Here is a 14,939-nt window from a genome sequence, read left to right on the forward strand (position 1 = left end):
ACTCATGCGTGCAAACACACATGCACACTCATACACACATACTACCTATACTCCCTATTACTCTCCTTTGCTTTATATTTATCTACATAAAAGATCCCCTTCTGCCATATTCTATCATCTGCCTATTGACTGGTTTGTGTTTGTTCTCTCCACTGGAACTACGGTATACGCTCCATACCAGTGGGTGGTATTTCTCTGTTTCATTTATCAGTGTATCTCCAGCTCTTGAAATAGTACCTAGCACACAGTAGATGCTCAATAATTGTTTGATAGATGAAGCAATTGAAAATGAACAAAACTGGCATTCTGGTTTTTACCTCGGTCTTGTGAGTCTTATGAGCATGAGAAAAATCATCTTATAACTCAACTACACAAGCACTAACAAAATAGTTTCTGTACCTTCAAACTCAGCCAGAACCAGACATGAATCATAGAGACTCCACTGCTAAGCCCAGTCTCTGACATCTTTCTCTGACTTCGACTTCCATGGGAACAATATATAATCTTTGTTCTTTTGGCAGCCAGCACCTCCTCCAGCCCTGAAAGAGTGCTAAGCTGCTAATCTGAAACATGAGGAACAAGGAGATCATTTGGATCTTTGAGTGCACGGACGTATACTGGGCCTGTGGGAAGGAAGGAACTGTGTGAGCGCTGCACTGTGGAGATCTACAGCTTTGCAGTCTGAGAAAATGACTCAGAAACCAGTCAGAAGAAAAATATCGGCTGAGGCTAGTCCTTCCAATTAATTTATTTTCTAAAGGTAACTCACAGTGGAGAAACCTGGCAAACACACTCAGTGAAGGCTAACATCCCCAGTGATGTCACGCAGCTATCATGTACCCCTGACAGGATGTGACAAGAAGAATGCTTCACCTCTGGGGTATTCTTTCCAAAAGCTAATCCTGGTCTAACCATGAGCAAAACACTAGACAAACCCAGACTAGAGATACTCTGCAGAATACCTGGCCAGAGCTCTGTCAGGGTTGTGAAAAGCAAGGCCAGACTGAGAAACTGTCACGATGGGTGGTGACTGAATGTATGTGGTGTCTCGGCTGGGATGCCTGCACCAGAAAGAGGTCATGGGAAAACTGGCACATGAATAATATACACTTGCTAAAGTCACCAAAGCAAGTAAGCACCTTGAAAGCCAGCCCCCAGGGACAGCAAAGCGAAAAGCAGAAGCTGCTTGTGTTTAAGTTTTCCAGTATACGAAATATCAGAAAGGGAGACAGAACACAAAGACTCCTAACTCTGGGAAACGAACTAGGGGTGCTGGAAGGGGAGGAGGGTGGGGGGTGGGGGTGAATGGGTGACGGGCACTGAGAGGGGCACTTGACGGGATGAGCACTGGGTGTTATTCTGTATGTTGGTAAATTGAACACCAATAAAAATTAATTTATTAAAAAAAAAAGTTTTCCAGTATACCTCTGAGAGACCTGACGGCTTGGCTTGTGCATGAGATTGTGCTCTCAGACCTGGTCCTCCTTTGGTTCCCTTTTGGACCACTTCCTAGCTCTGTCTCGTTTCCAGGGCTACATCTTGCCTTCCTTCCAGACCACAAACACACTCTCGGCTGCTCTCAAGATTGAAAATTGTAATTTCTTCAGCCCTCAGATGTGAATGAACACATTGGCTCTCTCGTCAGTGTTGCAGTGTTGTCGATCACTTGTGTTGACCCTTCCTCATTGTGCACTGTGACAGCCACAGATGGAGCCTGAGTATGCCTCTGCTGCACATATCTCAGAACAGCACAAATGGGAAAATAAAATTCAAACACATATATGAGCGTGTCCCGAACAGCCCCCATTTTTGTCTTCTATGTCCATGTCACCATAAGGGACACCAAGATGCTCCTGCCTTGCTCCCTCATACATACTAGCCTGTGGCATCAGGCTGGATAGCCTCCCTTGGCCACTTTTTCTGGGATTTCCATGGTTCATTGATGCTGTGAAACCAGCAGGCCATGTATGACATCCACCAACATCCCACGTCCACCCAGCAAGATCATATTATCAGGGACTTCAAACCTGGGTCCAGAGACTATGGCAGCCTCCATGGGCCCATAAGAGTAGGAATCAGGCAGGCCCTGAGAATAGTGAGGCAATTTTGGGAAGACAAGAGGGTGGAGTATGTTGAAGGGAAAGGAGCTTCTGGTTAGAAGCTATAGGGAGAAGCAAGGGCTTGACTTGCTCGGTGAAACAATACCAGTAAGTCACAATATGATAGATTGAGTCATCAAAGTTTAAGGAACATCCAAAACTTGATTAGATGAGAAGGAGCCTTTTCAAGGCTGAAAACTTCCTTCATGTCTTGCTACATTCTCTTTTTCAGTAAAGTTTAGTACCTGGGACATTCAATTTCCTGCCCTTTCTTCCTAATTTCCTTATTTTATAAAATGGCATCAATATCCATGTAGTTGCCAGAGCTGATGATTTAGGAAGCTCTGGTGTCACCTTTCTCAGGTCATCACTGGTGACTGTCAGTGCCACCCCTGGATACTTTCCAAATTCACTCCCTGATCAGCCCCACCTGGACAACAGCCTCCACCTCCTGCTTAGTCCCTTCTGTTGTCAGGAAAGACTTTCTGAAATCCCAATGACAGGCCACTCACACCCCACAGACTGTTTAGGCCTTCCAATGTTTTAGGTGAGGTCTACACATTAGTATGAGCCCAGTGCTCTTCCCCACTTGTGTCTGGCCCCCAGCAACCCTTCACAAGGCTCTCTTTTAGGCTGCAGGGAAGCACCCCACCTTCTCTGGGCACCCAGCACCCTTCTCTACTCTGCTCCTTCTGCCAGGAGGGCTTGCTGACTCTTACCTGTTACTCAAGACTCGCCTCAAAGGCTGTCTCCTGTGAGACCTTGTAGGGCACACCCAGGGGCAGTTAGTTATGATCTCCCATGTATTTGATCCTCTGGGGGGCACTACCCTATTTTATTCTAATACTTTGTCTTATGGTAAACTTCTAAAAGGCAGAGACTACGTGCTTGATGTCTTGAGCAGCATCACAGCTGCTCAAAAAATGTTGTAGCATCGATGAACGTGATAGATGAGTGTATGTGCCACTGGGCCAGGACAACAACTTTCACACAGTTCCTAACTGGGGACACTGTTCTAACACCACCATAGCTTTGCAAAGGTTTCTCCCTACTGGATGAAGCCGGGAAGCTGGTCACCTGAAATTGAAAGGCTGGAGTGTCACTGGGCTGGGAGCTGTCAGGGAGCCCGTAGTGGCCTGTGATCAAAGCTATTGTGATGTGCTGGCCTTACTGGGGGTGGGGGTACTCGTACTGCTATTTGCTAGAGTATTTGAGGAACTAGTGCTGGGACAAGACTCCATGTCAAAGAAGATAATATGGTGTTGGGTTAAACAGGTGTATTTACTGTAGAACTTTGGAGCCTTTAATATCCTATAGACAAGAGTGGGGCAGTCAGAGGAGTTTCCCAAACACATCTTACCATCGAGCCCTCAGGCACTCACTGTGGAATCCACTTTGGGAAATACTGGCCCAAATTGGTGGATTTTTACTGAATGGCTGACAAAGGACCTAGAACAAAGTTTTTGCTTAATCACTCATCATGGTCACTCTGAAATATGTCAATCATCAGAATCAAACACTGTCTTTCTCAGAAAGACCAGAAGAAAAAGAACATCTTTATGCAAGGAAAAACTTTTATTCAGAATAAGCATTAGCAAAATGAAGGTAGGTGCCTCATAATGCAGGGCCACAGAGTACTCAGAGATTAGAAAATCATTACAAAACTTTGCTACAGATTAAAATAAACTTGAAACCACAATCATTGGCTATAAAATGCCGCTGTATGGAATCACTAAAAATGTGAAAATCTTCAGACGATTTGTTCTCTTGCTTGCCCAAGTTGCAGGGAGTCAACAGCCCTCAGAATCCAGTGCAGCTGTGACACCCAAGGCCAGGGAGTGATCAGAGGACCCCTCAGCCCCACTGCTGTGGCCCTGCCATTGAATCTGCATGAAGACCACCTGGCCTCCAGGTTCAATTAAGTGCTTGTGATTCTCCCAATGAGGACTCCCAATAACGAAGGATGGGAGTTCAGCAGGAAGCTTTACTGGGACTGCATCTGCCTCTTCAACTTGGCCAGTCTCAGGAGACACTCGTCCCTCCACTGCCTTCTGGCGCCTAAGTGCTCTGGGTCATCGGGAACATTCACACACATGGCCTGGGAATAGGAAACAAAATGAAACAAAAAGAAAAGGAAAAGAAAGAAATAGAAAGAAAAAAAACCAGAGCATGAAGAGAAATTAATTTACTGGGAGAGTAATTGTCCCTATTTATGCAAACTGTGACTTTGCTTTCAAAGACCTTAGTACTTAGTACACCCTCAATTAACATTAACTTTCCAAATTCACACTCTCAATTAACATTAACTTAGTACACCCTCAATTAACATTAACTTTCCAAATTCACAGAAGGCTACAGCTCCTCTAAGACAATCAAGGTGAGCTCCCAGTTCATTGGTCATACTGCTCTTGGGTCTGCTATGACCACAATGGAACTGTGGACAGGCAAAGGTAGGAGTGAGGAATAATCAAAGTCAAGGGCAAAGACTCTGGCTGCAAATAAAACCTCACCAGTGACCCAGTGCTTCAGCTCGGCTAGCACAATCCTCTACAATGAGTCTACATACCTGGTTAACTTTTTCAGTGGTGGCCCTGGAAAAGTCTGGAATGGGCCCAAAAGTCTTCAGGACACGTTTCATGCCTTCCCTGTATCTGTCACAGTAGTTTAACATACCTGAAACCATATGAAAACATGTATCCACAATATCAGCAAGAATGCTACATAACTCCAAACTAAGACATCCGTCTAGAGGGTCTCACCCTAGGTCAGATTAATGACATTCTTTTCCTCCTGTGGCTGAAGAAGGCCAGGGGAGCGTCCACCTTGGTCAGCTGGTGCTGGGGCATGAGGACCCTCACCAGTGCTACCATTCAATCTTCTTCTCAAATCCTAAAATCCTAAAAAAATGATGGGACCTGGGGCCTCTGTCAGGTTGGCCCGTGTTCCTGCACTGATTAGTATCACATTACGTCCTATTTTCATCAAAAATATCTCCTTTGATAATGTGTCTATAAGGTCCCCGGTGCAAATGGCCTATCCCTGGCTATGCCGCTCTGCTGTGCTTCTGCAGCTTCGGGGCCCTGGGGAAGCCAGTGTCTTGGATCCTAAAATAGGGCCCTAGGATTGTGATGTGAAACATGAAGAAGAGGCTTATGCTGAGGGGCAAGGTAGGGAGAAGCGTGGTAACTCAGAAGCAGGCGGACTACATGAGGCCGAAGCTCATACTTCTGTTAGAACTAGAGGTGCACCGACAGGAACACCAGCCAGGCTGCCTCGTCCCCCACCCGGGGCAGGCTTGCCCTGGCCCGCTCTGCCCAGCAGACAGCGGAGCTCCTCCGGCACTTGTCCCCCACCCCAGCCCCAGGAGGCAGCTGAGGCTGGGCCAGTGCGGGCGTGCACTTGGGCATGAGTCAGAGGGGCAGCTGGACCCAGGTACGTGGAGGCGGCAGCCCAAGTCTTGGGCCCCCTGAGGATGGGGGCTGAGCCTCTCACTGCTCTGCCTTTGGCCCATTTCCAACATTTTTCAAGACCAGAAAGACTCAGCAGGTGGTCAGTCAGGCTAAAAAGATAACCAGGGAACAAATGAAACCGTAGAATTTACAGAGATCCCAGAGTTTGGCTCTCACCTATTCCACAAAAACTGTATGATTAACTCAAAATAAGAATGACCAGCAAGGGATATCCTTTTTTAAAAAAACAAAAACCAAAAAACGGCCTCCTGGAGTTTAGTTTTGGTGGACCTACACTGATATGAAAGCCGAAAAAAAAATCACTTGGTGTTAATTTTATTTGGCTCAAGTGGTTTTCTTTCTCTTCCAGTGTGCTAAAATTATATCCAATTCCCTCTTAGAACAGAAACCGTTTTTGAAGGGTAAACATTTCAAACTTACCAACTTTTCTAACGTTAGCACCTACCATTAAGTGGTGGATACTCTTTTTAACATAAGGAGTTTAAAAAAAAAAAAGTTCTGTCTCAAGTGTAACTTGCAAACTCAGAATTTGGAAATGCTCCCTGTTCCAGCACTGGCTAGTACCCTGAAGGGCTTAGCATTTCTGGAACACAGAAAACAACCTATACATTTGTTTCCTTTTGGAAATTAAATATTTACTTCACTGTATCCATTTGTTTATTTATTCGAACGAAAGGTGATAAAATCTAGACACAAATACGGTTTATTCCTTTTGGGGGAGCAGAGACACAAGAATTGGGTAAATTATAAAGATGTGAAATGAGAAGAAAACAGGAAGAATCACTGTAGCTGTGCATTCCTCGCTTGTGCTGCCAGCAGAAGCTCCACGGATCCCCTCTCGGGAACCAACCGCACCTCCCGAGCCTACGTGACTAGCAATAAACCACAGGATTCAATTCACACACCACATTTCACTTCTGGATTATTTTCCGTCTTCTGAATACGACGTGTTCACCTTTCACTGTCCCTGTGAAGTCAGTTTTAATCACCTCAGGGCTTTCTGTAACTTTTTTCCCTGCTGCCTTTTATAAAATCAGCCGTTTTAAAGAGCATTATATTTCTTCAAAATAGAATACAATGTGGTTAAAATCCTTACAGTACAATTCATAACTTCTCCCACCTGTTTGGGAAACCAATTATAATTTCACTCTAACGTAACACTTTCTATAACACGCACTCAGGTTCTTGGGATAAATGGCCCCGTTGTTTGTGGTGAAGCTAAGGACCCAACAGAGTAGGTGTGTGCAGACCCTCGAGCTTTCCCTGTAGAGGAGCCTGGCTCCCTTAGGAGGGCTCTCCCACATGCCCAAAATACAAGTTCGTGGGGACTTACAGTCAAGATCTGTGCCGTGTCCCACTGTTTACAGAGTTCCAGTACATTTATCAGTTACTGTTATTTGTGACATTTCCTCTTCCATCAGAGAACTATTAAAAGGAGGATTCTACTTTATTTCCAACAATAATTTTGGCTTCTCCACACTGTGAAAGGATTGAGTGGCAATTATTACACAACACCAGTTTCACTGGAAATGTCAAGGAAAAGAAACCACCTTTTATCCTGCTAGTCTGTCTTTCCCTTATATTACTATGAAATTTGGTCTTTACTTCTAATTTTTTTCTTCTATACTTTCTTGCCCCCAGCTCCCCAAACTCACTAGAGCTTAGCTTTTTAGAAGACTTTCTTAAGAGATGTTCCTATGGAATGAGGAAAAATGGAGAAAAGAATGGATTCTCATGAAATTAGACTTAGTTTATCATGCTATTTTCTAACTTGGAAGTCTTTGTTGGTGAGCCCTCAAAGGCAAGATGGTGTGCTTTCCTGAACCTTCAGCATAACCATGGCGGGTGAATAGGCAGAGAGCCTTCCTCTGTTTGCATGTGTGCAGCAGGCACGTAGTCCCGCTGCTACCTGAGGAAACAGCACCGTGACATGCTCTGGGTGTTCAGTTTCTTGGAGAGCCCTAACTACCGCTACCCACACCAGAGGAGTTTAGTTTTCACATAGCCTATGAACCCACATCTACATGAGTTCACCTGCTTTTAAGAGACAGAGTTTCACAGAACTTATTGAGGAAGATCAAAGAGGCCCCAAAGCACAGAGCAGCATTACCTAATTCCCACCTGTGTGAGTGAGACCTCACCTGAGGTCAGGGAGGCAGGTGGAGAGAGAAACCTACCTGGGTCCCCTTAACTCTTGAAAGTCCCCACTCTAGCAGCTCACCCGTTTCATTGAAAAGAACAGCTCCATGTAAATGAGCCAAACCCACCAAGTAGGCATATTGATTAGAAAAAAGAGAGAGAGAAACATCTACACACAGGAGGAAATTTTATGAGGCAGGATGGTAAAAATTGACTTCCACTGGAGGTGATTTCCAGAGGCTCTCAGATTCCGAGACCATCATTCCCTAGGTAGAGGTAAACCCAGGAGGTGTCCAAAGAGCTGCCAGGTATAAAACGGAGCAGTTTCCTGATGAACTAATAGTCTAAAAGCTTATTAGCAAAGAAACAAACCAAATAGTTAAAGTCTGGAGATATTGCCATTCTGTTGCAAAAATGTCCTAATGTTTAATCATTCCATTTTTCATCTGGGGAGAGTTAAAAAACTCTAAGTGAATTAAGAAAACAAGACCACACTCTGTATGAATATAACACTGATCAAGGGACTTCACCTGTGCCAGGAATCGATTTGGTTTAATTCTCATCTGGTTTAAATCCATCTGGTTTAATTCTCACGGTACCCTTGTTGCCATCCCCATTTTACTGGTGGGGGAACTCACCTGCACAAAGCTAGTTAGCTTGGAAGGCAGGGAGGGACCCAGGCTGACTGGCTCTGACAACCAGATCCCCCATTCTGAGAGCTTGTCCTAGAGGGGGGTTGCCTTTGAAAAGCAGCCAAAAGGCAAAGTAAGCATGCTGGCCTCTCATTTTTCAGGTGCCATTTTATGAGATTAAAAACAAATCCTAAAATATTTTGACCACTTGCAGGTAAACTGTAGCTTTAAGATTAATAACCAGCTTTAACCTGAGACACTGACTTTATGAAAACAACTTCAGAAAAAAAGAATTCTTCCCCTGCAATCTTGAGATATTCTGGACGGCACCATGAAGAATAATGAACATTTCCACTGGCTCAAGCCACATCTTATAATAGTCTTATTCTAGTCTCTGGAATGCTCTGAAGTTAAAAACTACATCTGTCCACCATTATCATATTAAGCCAATTAGGTGTTCTTATCATATTTACTTTGTTTGAAAAATTATTACAGGCCTCCTTCCTGTCTGCCGCACTATTTGGCTCTTGAGTTTCTGGTTTCATTGGCTTCTGTTTCTATTTGTTTGAGAGTCAAAGTTGCTCTCAGTTGTCTCCCTATTGATGTCTCATGATACCTGAATTATCTCATTTTTCTGAAGAAAAAAAATTGGAAAAAGAGAAAAACATGGTGGTTATTGAACAAGGTCTCTATATATGTCAAATGTTGAATAGGTTTGCCACTTTTAAGGTACTGGCTAAAAAAGCATTTGAAATTCTCCAATACTTTATTTTAATGATACTTCAAAACTCCTGTTCCACTTTTATGAGGGCCTCTGTCTTTACATTATCTTCCTGTATTCGATCATTGTCCCACCACAGAAGTGATATGCTCCTGCTAGGAAAGTCCTCTATTCCTCCAGTGCCTCTTGGCCATGCGCAGTTTTGAGGAAGAGTCAAGTCAGTTACTGAACCACATCATCTGCATTACACACATGACCAATCCACTCAAGCCACCATACATGTACCTGCAAGAAGACAACTGCTAAAAACTGCCTTGACTTATTCATCAGAAATTCTATTTCATTAACTACTGTGGCAAAAATTAAACTATTACCAAAACATTGTGGAATTATAAAAATCTCACTCAAACAGACTCCCAGAGGTCACTTATTCCAACTTCCCACTTCATTACAGGTATCTCTACTCCGTATCTCTGCTCCATATCTAAACATCCTGACTGGTGGGCAACCAGCCCTCAGCGGCTCTGAATATTCATCCACTAGTAGCATGGCCCTCCCCCTCAAATTCAGCTCCAGTTATTAGAAACTTCCTGCGGTGTACTGAACTCAAACTTGTCTGCCTAACACATCCACTCTTTCAATCTGGTTCCACCCCCACAAAAGACATGGACAGACAGGCGCACGTGCATGCACGCATGCGCGCGCACACACACACACACACACACACACACACACACACACTCTCTCTCTCTCTCTTCTCTGGTCACCTTCTTCAGGATAAGCTCCAATTTCTCAACACTTTGGTTCAATGTGGACCATGGAGCTGAAAACAATATTCCTATTCTCTTTCTACATGTTTTATAAGTTAATAATTAAGATAATATGTCAATAATTATAGAAAGTTACAACACAGAAAAGCAAAAAGGTAATAGAAGTTACTCATAACTCTCTTAATGTTGAAATTATAAGGAGTAATGACATTTAGGTGACATCATTCATAGCTCTTAAAAAATCTCAGTTTGGGGTAGGTTTTAGTGCTTGCTTTTCAAAAGGTGCCTTGTTTTTGAATTGTTTAAAATGTGATGGACAATTTCATTCTTGGAAGCTTCTCACCTTTCTCAACTTATCTTTCTGTTAGAGTCACTAGATCGTGGGCTCGTACCTACCTCCTCAAGCCCTTTGAAGTAGGCTTCCAGGGTAAATGACAGACCTGGCCTGAACTGAACTGCTGCCCTGAATTGTCCCTCCTCTACAGACCACCACCCTCCTGGCTTCCCAGCCTTCTGGAGGGGAATGTACAGCTCAGCAAGTCACACAGAGAAGCTGTTCATATTTAGGCAAAAGATATGTACAGCACAGGTGGTCACTTCACTGTCTGTCTTGCCTCTGTAAATAAGTGAATCATCTTTCTCAGGAAAACACAACTTTATCTTCTGTCAGGGTGGATGCCATGTGGCAAAGTCTCCATGATAACACCCTCATTTGTCTTTCTTTTCACCCCCACCTGAGTGCTCTCTACTACACAGAGTCCTGAGGTTCCAGGATTCCATGTGGCTTGTCATCTCAGGACACAGCAATCTGCCCCAGCCCTTATCTGTGGGTTACCAGAGCCGGCACTGTCTCTTTCATATGATCCTGTTTCTATTCAGTTTTGTGGTATTTTTTTTTTAAAGGCAAAACTTAACTGTTTACAAACCCCATAAGAACACTCAACAGCACAAAATTCCCATCTTCGCCCCTATGAAAGCAAAGCCTACCTTCTGCATTGAGATGCATAGTTTCTAAGGGTCCGATGAATGCATACCGCATGCCCAGGCCATCTGACATGACAAGGTCAAGGTCACTCGGAGAAACTATTCCTTCCTAAATGGAGAAAATGGGGCAGCATACAGATGAGTCCTCTGGAAAGACAATTCTCTTGCCTTCATTTCAACCTAATCTCTTTAGAGTATGGTCCCAAAATACCCCCCAAAGTGCTGTAATAGAATTTTCATCAGACTTTTCATGACAAAACTATAACATATAAACAGATGCTGAAAAGAGAATATTTTGTGACATGGTCAAATACCAACTCACTTTCTCCATAGCTGAAATCCACCTGCCGCCTTATTGTGCCTACCCCCACTGTCTTCCCTTCTCTACTTTATAAGCTGTGTATCACTCACAGCTTTGGAGAGGGCAGGGGTAGAGGAGGATAGGAAGGGGGAGAAGTAAGAACCGGGTGTTGGTGAAAAAGTGCAAGAAGGACTTTCTATGTATTTGCCTGAGATGTGGATGCTAAGACCACGGCCAGCAAAAGAATGAAAGAGTCGTTCTCCAGGCTTTGCCTGCCTGCAAGCCCAGCCTTGTCCAGCTTTTAATGAGTTTGTAAAAATGACATTCTTTGATGAAATGCAGCTTAGAACTGTGTGTTGTTTGCAAGGTGGGGCCCTGGAATCTTCTGCAAATGTGAATTGCAAAGCAAGAGGCAAGTTGTTACGCATTCAGGTTAGATGTCAAATTGGCCCTCTGGGTTACTTGGTTTGTTCTTTATACAGCCTCCACCTCACACTGATGCTGGAACGAGGAGGAATGCGTTAGCACATATTTGCATGACCTGGTACTCCACTGCCGGTTCCTCAATGTCTAAAGATATGTTCACCTTGGGTACTTCAGCTCTCAGAAAGGCAGACATGGGGAAACCATCAGGTTTTCCCCTAAGTCTTCACTGGTCACACTGCTGGAATTACTGTTAAGTCTCCAGTTCTTATTTCCTGAGTGGTTTCTTCCACAAACAGAGCACAGTTAGAAGAGAGATCTGCCTGACAGCTAGGCCAAGTCTGCCTTCTCTAAGAGACTACCAAGAGCGGCTGCACTGGCTGGCACCTCTTTCCTTGGCAGCCCCCCAGTGACTAGAGTCCCTAGGCAGAGGATGAAATGCTTTGCTGTGGAAATCTCATACCTTCCCCTACCCCCAGGGACACATCCACACATGGTGCCTCCACTTGGCCCCCATGAAGGCTTGGATGAGTGGCCCACCCTACTCGGCCTCTTACGGAGCAAATCCTTTACCTTTCCTTGAAAGGGCTATCCATCGTCCTACTGGAGAGGATGTCTATGTGGCAGAGGAAAGCTTTCATCGGAGGGCTTTACCAGGCCCTGTGGCCAACAGGAAAAGCCAGTTTGCCCTCCAGGCAGCCCAGGGAGGTCTAGGATAAGCTCTCTGGGCTCAGGAACTGGATGCTAGAGCTCCCCCTGCTGTCTGCTGTCCCTCCTCCTCTACGCCTCCTCCTCCATCTCTGGGGCTGCTGTGACATCTCGGCTTTCCAGACTTCCAAGCTACTCACAAGGTCCAGAGAAGAAGGGAATTTGTGCCCTCTACCTCAATCACCTGCATCAGCTGCTGAGGGAAGACATGCCAGTGCCTCAGGTCCATGGGATGTTGGGACCACCTCAGTGATGCTGGGGTGGAGGACCAGAAAGGGGGTGGAGCCAAACAACCAAGAAGACAGAGTCACCCATGAAGGGCTAGTACCATTTTGACATGATTGGGAAACTTTGAAAGAACCACTTTGTATCCATCTTTGTGCGTGTGTGTGACATCAACAAAGATGCACACAATAGTACCTAAGTGGTCTAGAGATTGAGAAAGCGCAAAAAAAAAAAAAAAAAAAAAAAGAGAGAGAGAGAGAACACGCACCCCGCCCCCTACCCACCAACACCACCAGGTCTGTCTTTCCAGTCGCATCCTCCTCCCTCCTCCCCAGAGGCAAACATCCAGGCTTTTGTTACAACCATTTCTCTACTTCTAAGATCTGCCATCTATGTTGACATTCTTAAACCACGGTTCGCTTTTTGCCTATTTTCATCTTCTTCAAAATGGACTCACACCATGCATTCTTTTGTGACTTGCTTCTTTCATTCATCTTTATGCTTTTAAGGTTCATTTGTGTTGTGTGTAGCTGTAGTCTGTCCACCCTTGTTGATGTATAAAATCATAGTTTACTTATCCATCCTACTGTTCATGCATATTTGGTAATGTTCTTATTCCTGGCTTGTGGAGTGCACATCCAGGAGGAGAACTGCTGTCCTGGGGCACTCATAGTCCAACTTTACTGGATAATGCTAGGTGCTCTCCAGAATGGCTGTACCCATCCACGCTCACTGCCTCCAGCACTGTAAGTGAGCACCCATCACTCTACAACCCTCCAAAACCTGATGGTATAACACTCGCAAAGTTCTGTTAGTCTGCTTGGCTATCATAATGCATCACTAGGTTTCCTATTTGTTCTAAGTCATCCCACCATACACTCATTTTGACTGCTAAGGAGAGTAAATTAATTTATCCAGTTTACCAAGCACAAGATCCATGGTAATGTCCAGTACTAGCAAGAAACCAATTGTCAGGCATTCCTGCCTCCTTCTCCCTCCTCATCACGCTCTTAGGGCTCTTAGGGCCGGAAGGGTGGCTTCTGGTCCTCTCCCCAGGCTGCCTAAAGGCACTTGCTGTGGCATTCCTGAACCCTGTGAGTTCTGGAATGTCTTGAAAGGCAGCCAGGCAGGGACTCTGCAGACGTTCCCTTGCCCTTGTCCTCCCTCAGGTTCCTGGTCAACATCCCAAACAGCCTGCAGTCTCCACACGGTGCTCAAACTGTAAAGGATACAAATATGGAAGTCATCCTACACTTACCATGCTATTTTTCTTGGCTCTCTTCTTCCATAATTGTGTTTGGTATGTTTAGAGCTGACTTCGAAGGATTTCAAAATACCCCAGAGGTGGGATGCCTGGGTGGCTCAGCAGTTGAGCGTCTGCCTTCAGTTCAGGGCGTGATCCCTGAATTCCAGGATCGAGTCCCACACTGGGCTCCCTACAAGGAGCCTGCTTCTCCCTCTGCCTATGTCTCTGCCTTCTCTCTGTGTCTTTCATGAATAAATAAACACAAATCTTTAAAAAAAATACACCAAAGGTGAGCCACCCAAGATCAGTAATTTTTGATCTATGAGAGCTAATAGTGACCCTAACTAAATAAAACCTTAGAAGGATTCTCCCCACTATGTTACCACATGTCCCCATGTGGAGCCACATTTTCCTCCAATTCCCAAATGTTCTCCAAAATGACCATCTATGTTTTGTCAGTTACTATTCAATTAACTGAACAAATGAGAAGAGGGTAAAGTTTTAATATCTTTACTTCCTAACTCCTCCTTCCTGCCCTATTTGGATTTTCTGAAGTAGATTCTCGTTTTTACCCAGATGTAAAGGCAGAGAAAAGAAACGGTCATATGTAGTAATTCAGCGGAGATGCTCACCAAACCAGGTTTTGAGTTTACCCTCACCGCACTCAGTACTGGAGCAAAGGTTCATGTTTTGGATAATTCTGCAGCTCAGGCTGCTCAAATTTGCTGTCAAGCTCCACTCTACCCAGATCCTTGGTGACATCTGCAGCCTCGATGCTATTATCAATAATAATATAATTGATAATCACAAGTGGCAGAAGAGCAGAAATAGGCACTTGAGTTGAACACATTGATCTGATCATCAATTCCTTGGAAACAGATCCTACACTACATGCTTGTTTGAAGACTGAAACCCTACCTGCTCCAGCATGTCTGTGGTTCAATGAATATTTATCAGTAGAAATATAAGCACTTCTTTCATTTTGTGGTAAAATTCTCAAGTCACACGTATAAAGAAAAGCCCCAAGTGGTTAAAAAGATTCCAAAAACTCATACAGAGCAATGAACACTAGATCACTGTTAGTTTAAAACCTGGTTTGCATCATGTCCTGAAAAATCACTCAGCAAGGAGAGGCCATCCTGAGTGGTAAGGAATCCCCTTTATTGAAACCTTCTTTCCTCTACTTCCCTTAAGCTAAAACCTAAGACTTTTCACAAGCAA

The 14,939-nt window shown here is 44.4% G+C and overlaps 1 protein-coding gene across 3 annotated transcripts in view; it reads right to left on the reverse strand.

Moving 5' to 3' along the window:
• Window positions 1-3,655: 3,655 nt before the first annotated feature.
• CRYL1 (crystallin lambda 1) overlaps window positions 3,656-14,939 on the reverse strand; it is a 178,904-nt gene continuing 167,620 nt past the window's right edge. For all 3 annotated transcript variants that reach the window (XM_055317312.1, XM_055317313.1, XM_055317311.1), the window contains exons 6-8: window positions 10,819-10,924; window positions 4,666-4,772; window positions 3,656-4,197 (exon numbers count right to left, since the gene is read on the reverse strand). In XM_055317312.1, coding sequence (XP_055173287.1) covers window positions 4,084-4,197; window positions 4,666-4,772; window positions 10,819-10,924 — 327 coding nt within the window. In that variant the 3' untranslated portion in view covers window positions 3,656-4,083. The remainder of the gene's footprint in view (window positions 4,198-4,665; window positions 4,773-10,818; window positions 10,925-14,939) is intronic.

The sequence above is a fragment of the Nyctereutes procyonoides genome, unplaced genomic scaffold, assembly GCF_905146905.1.
Source record: "Nyctereutes procyonoides isolate TBG_1078 unplaced genomic scaffold, NYPRO_anot_genome, whole genome shotgun sequence".
Classification (NCBI taxonomy): Eukaryota; Metazoa; Chordata; class Mammalia; order Carnivora; family Canidae; genus Nyctereutes; species Nyctereutes procyonoides.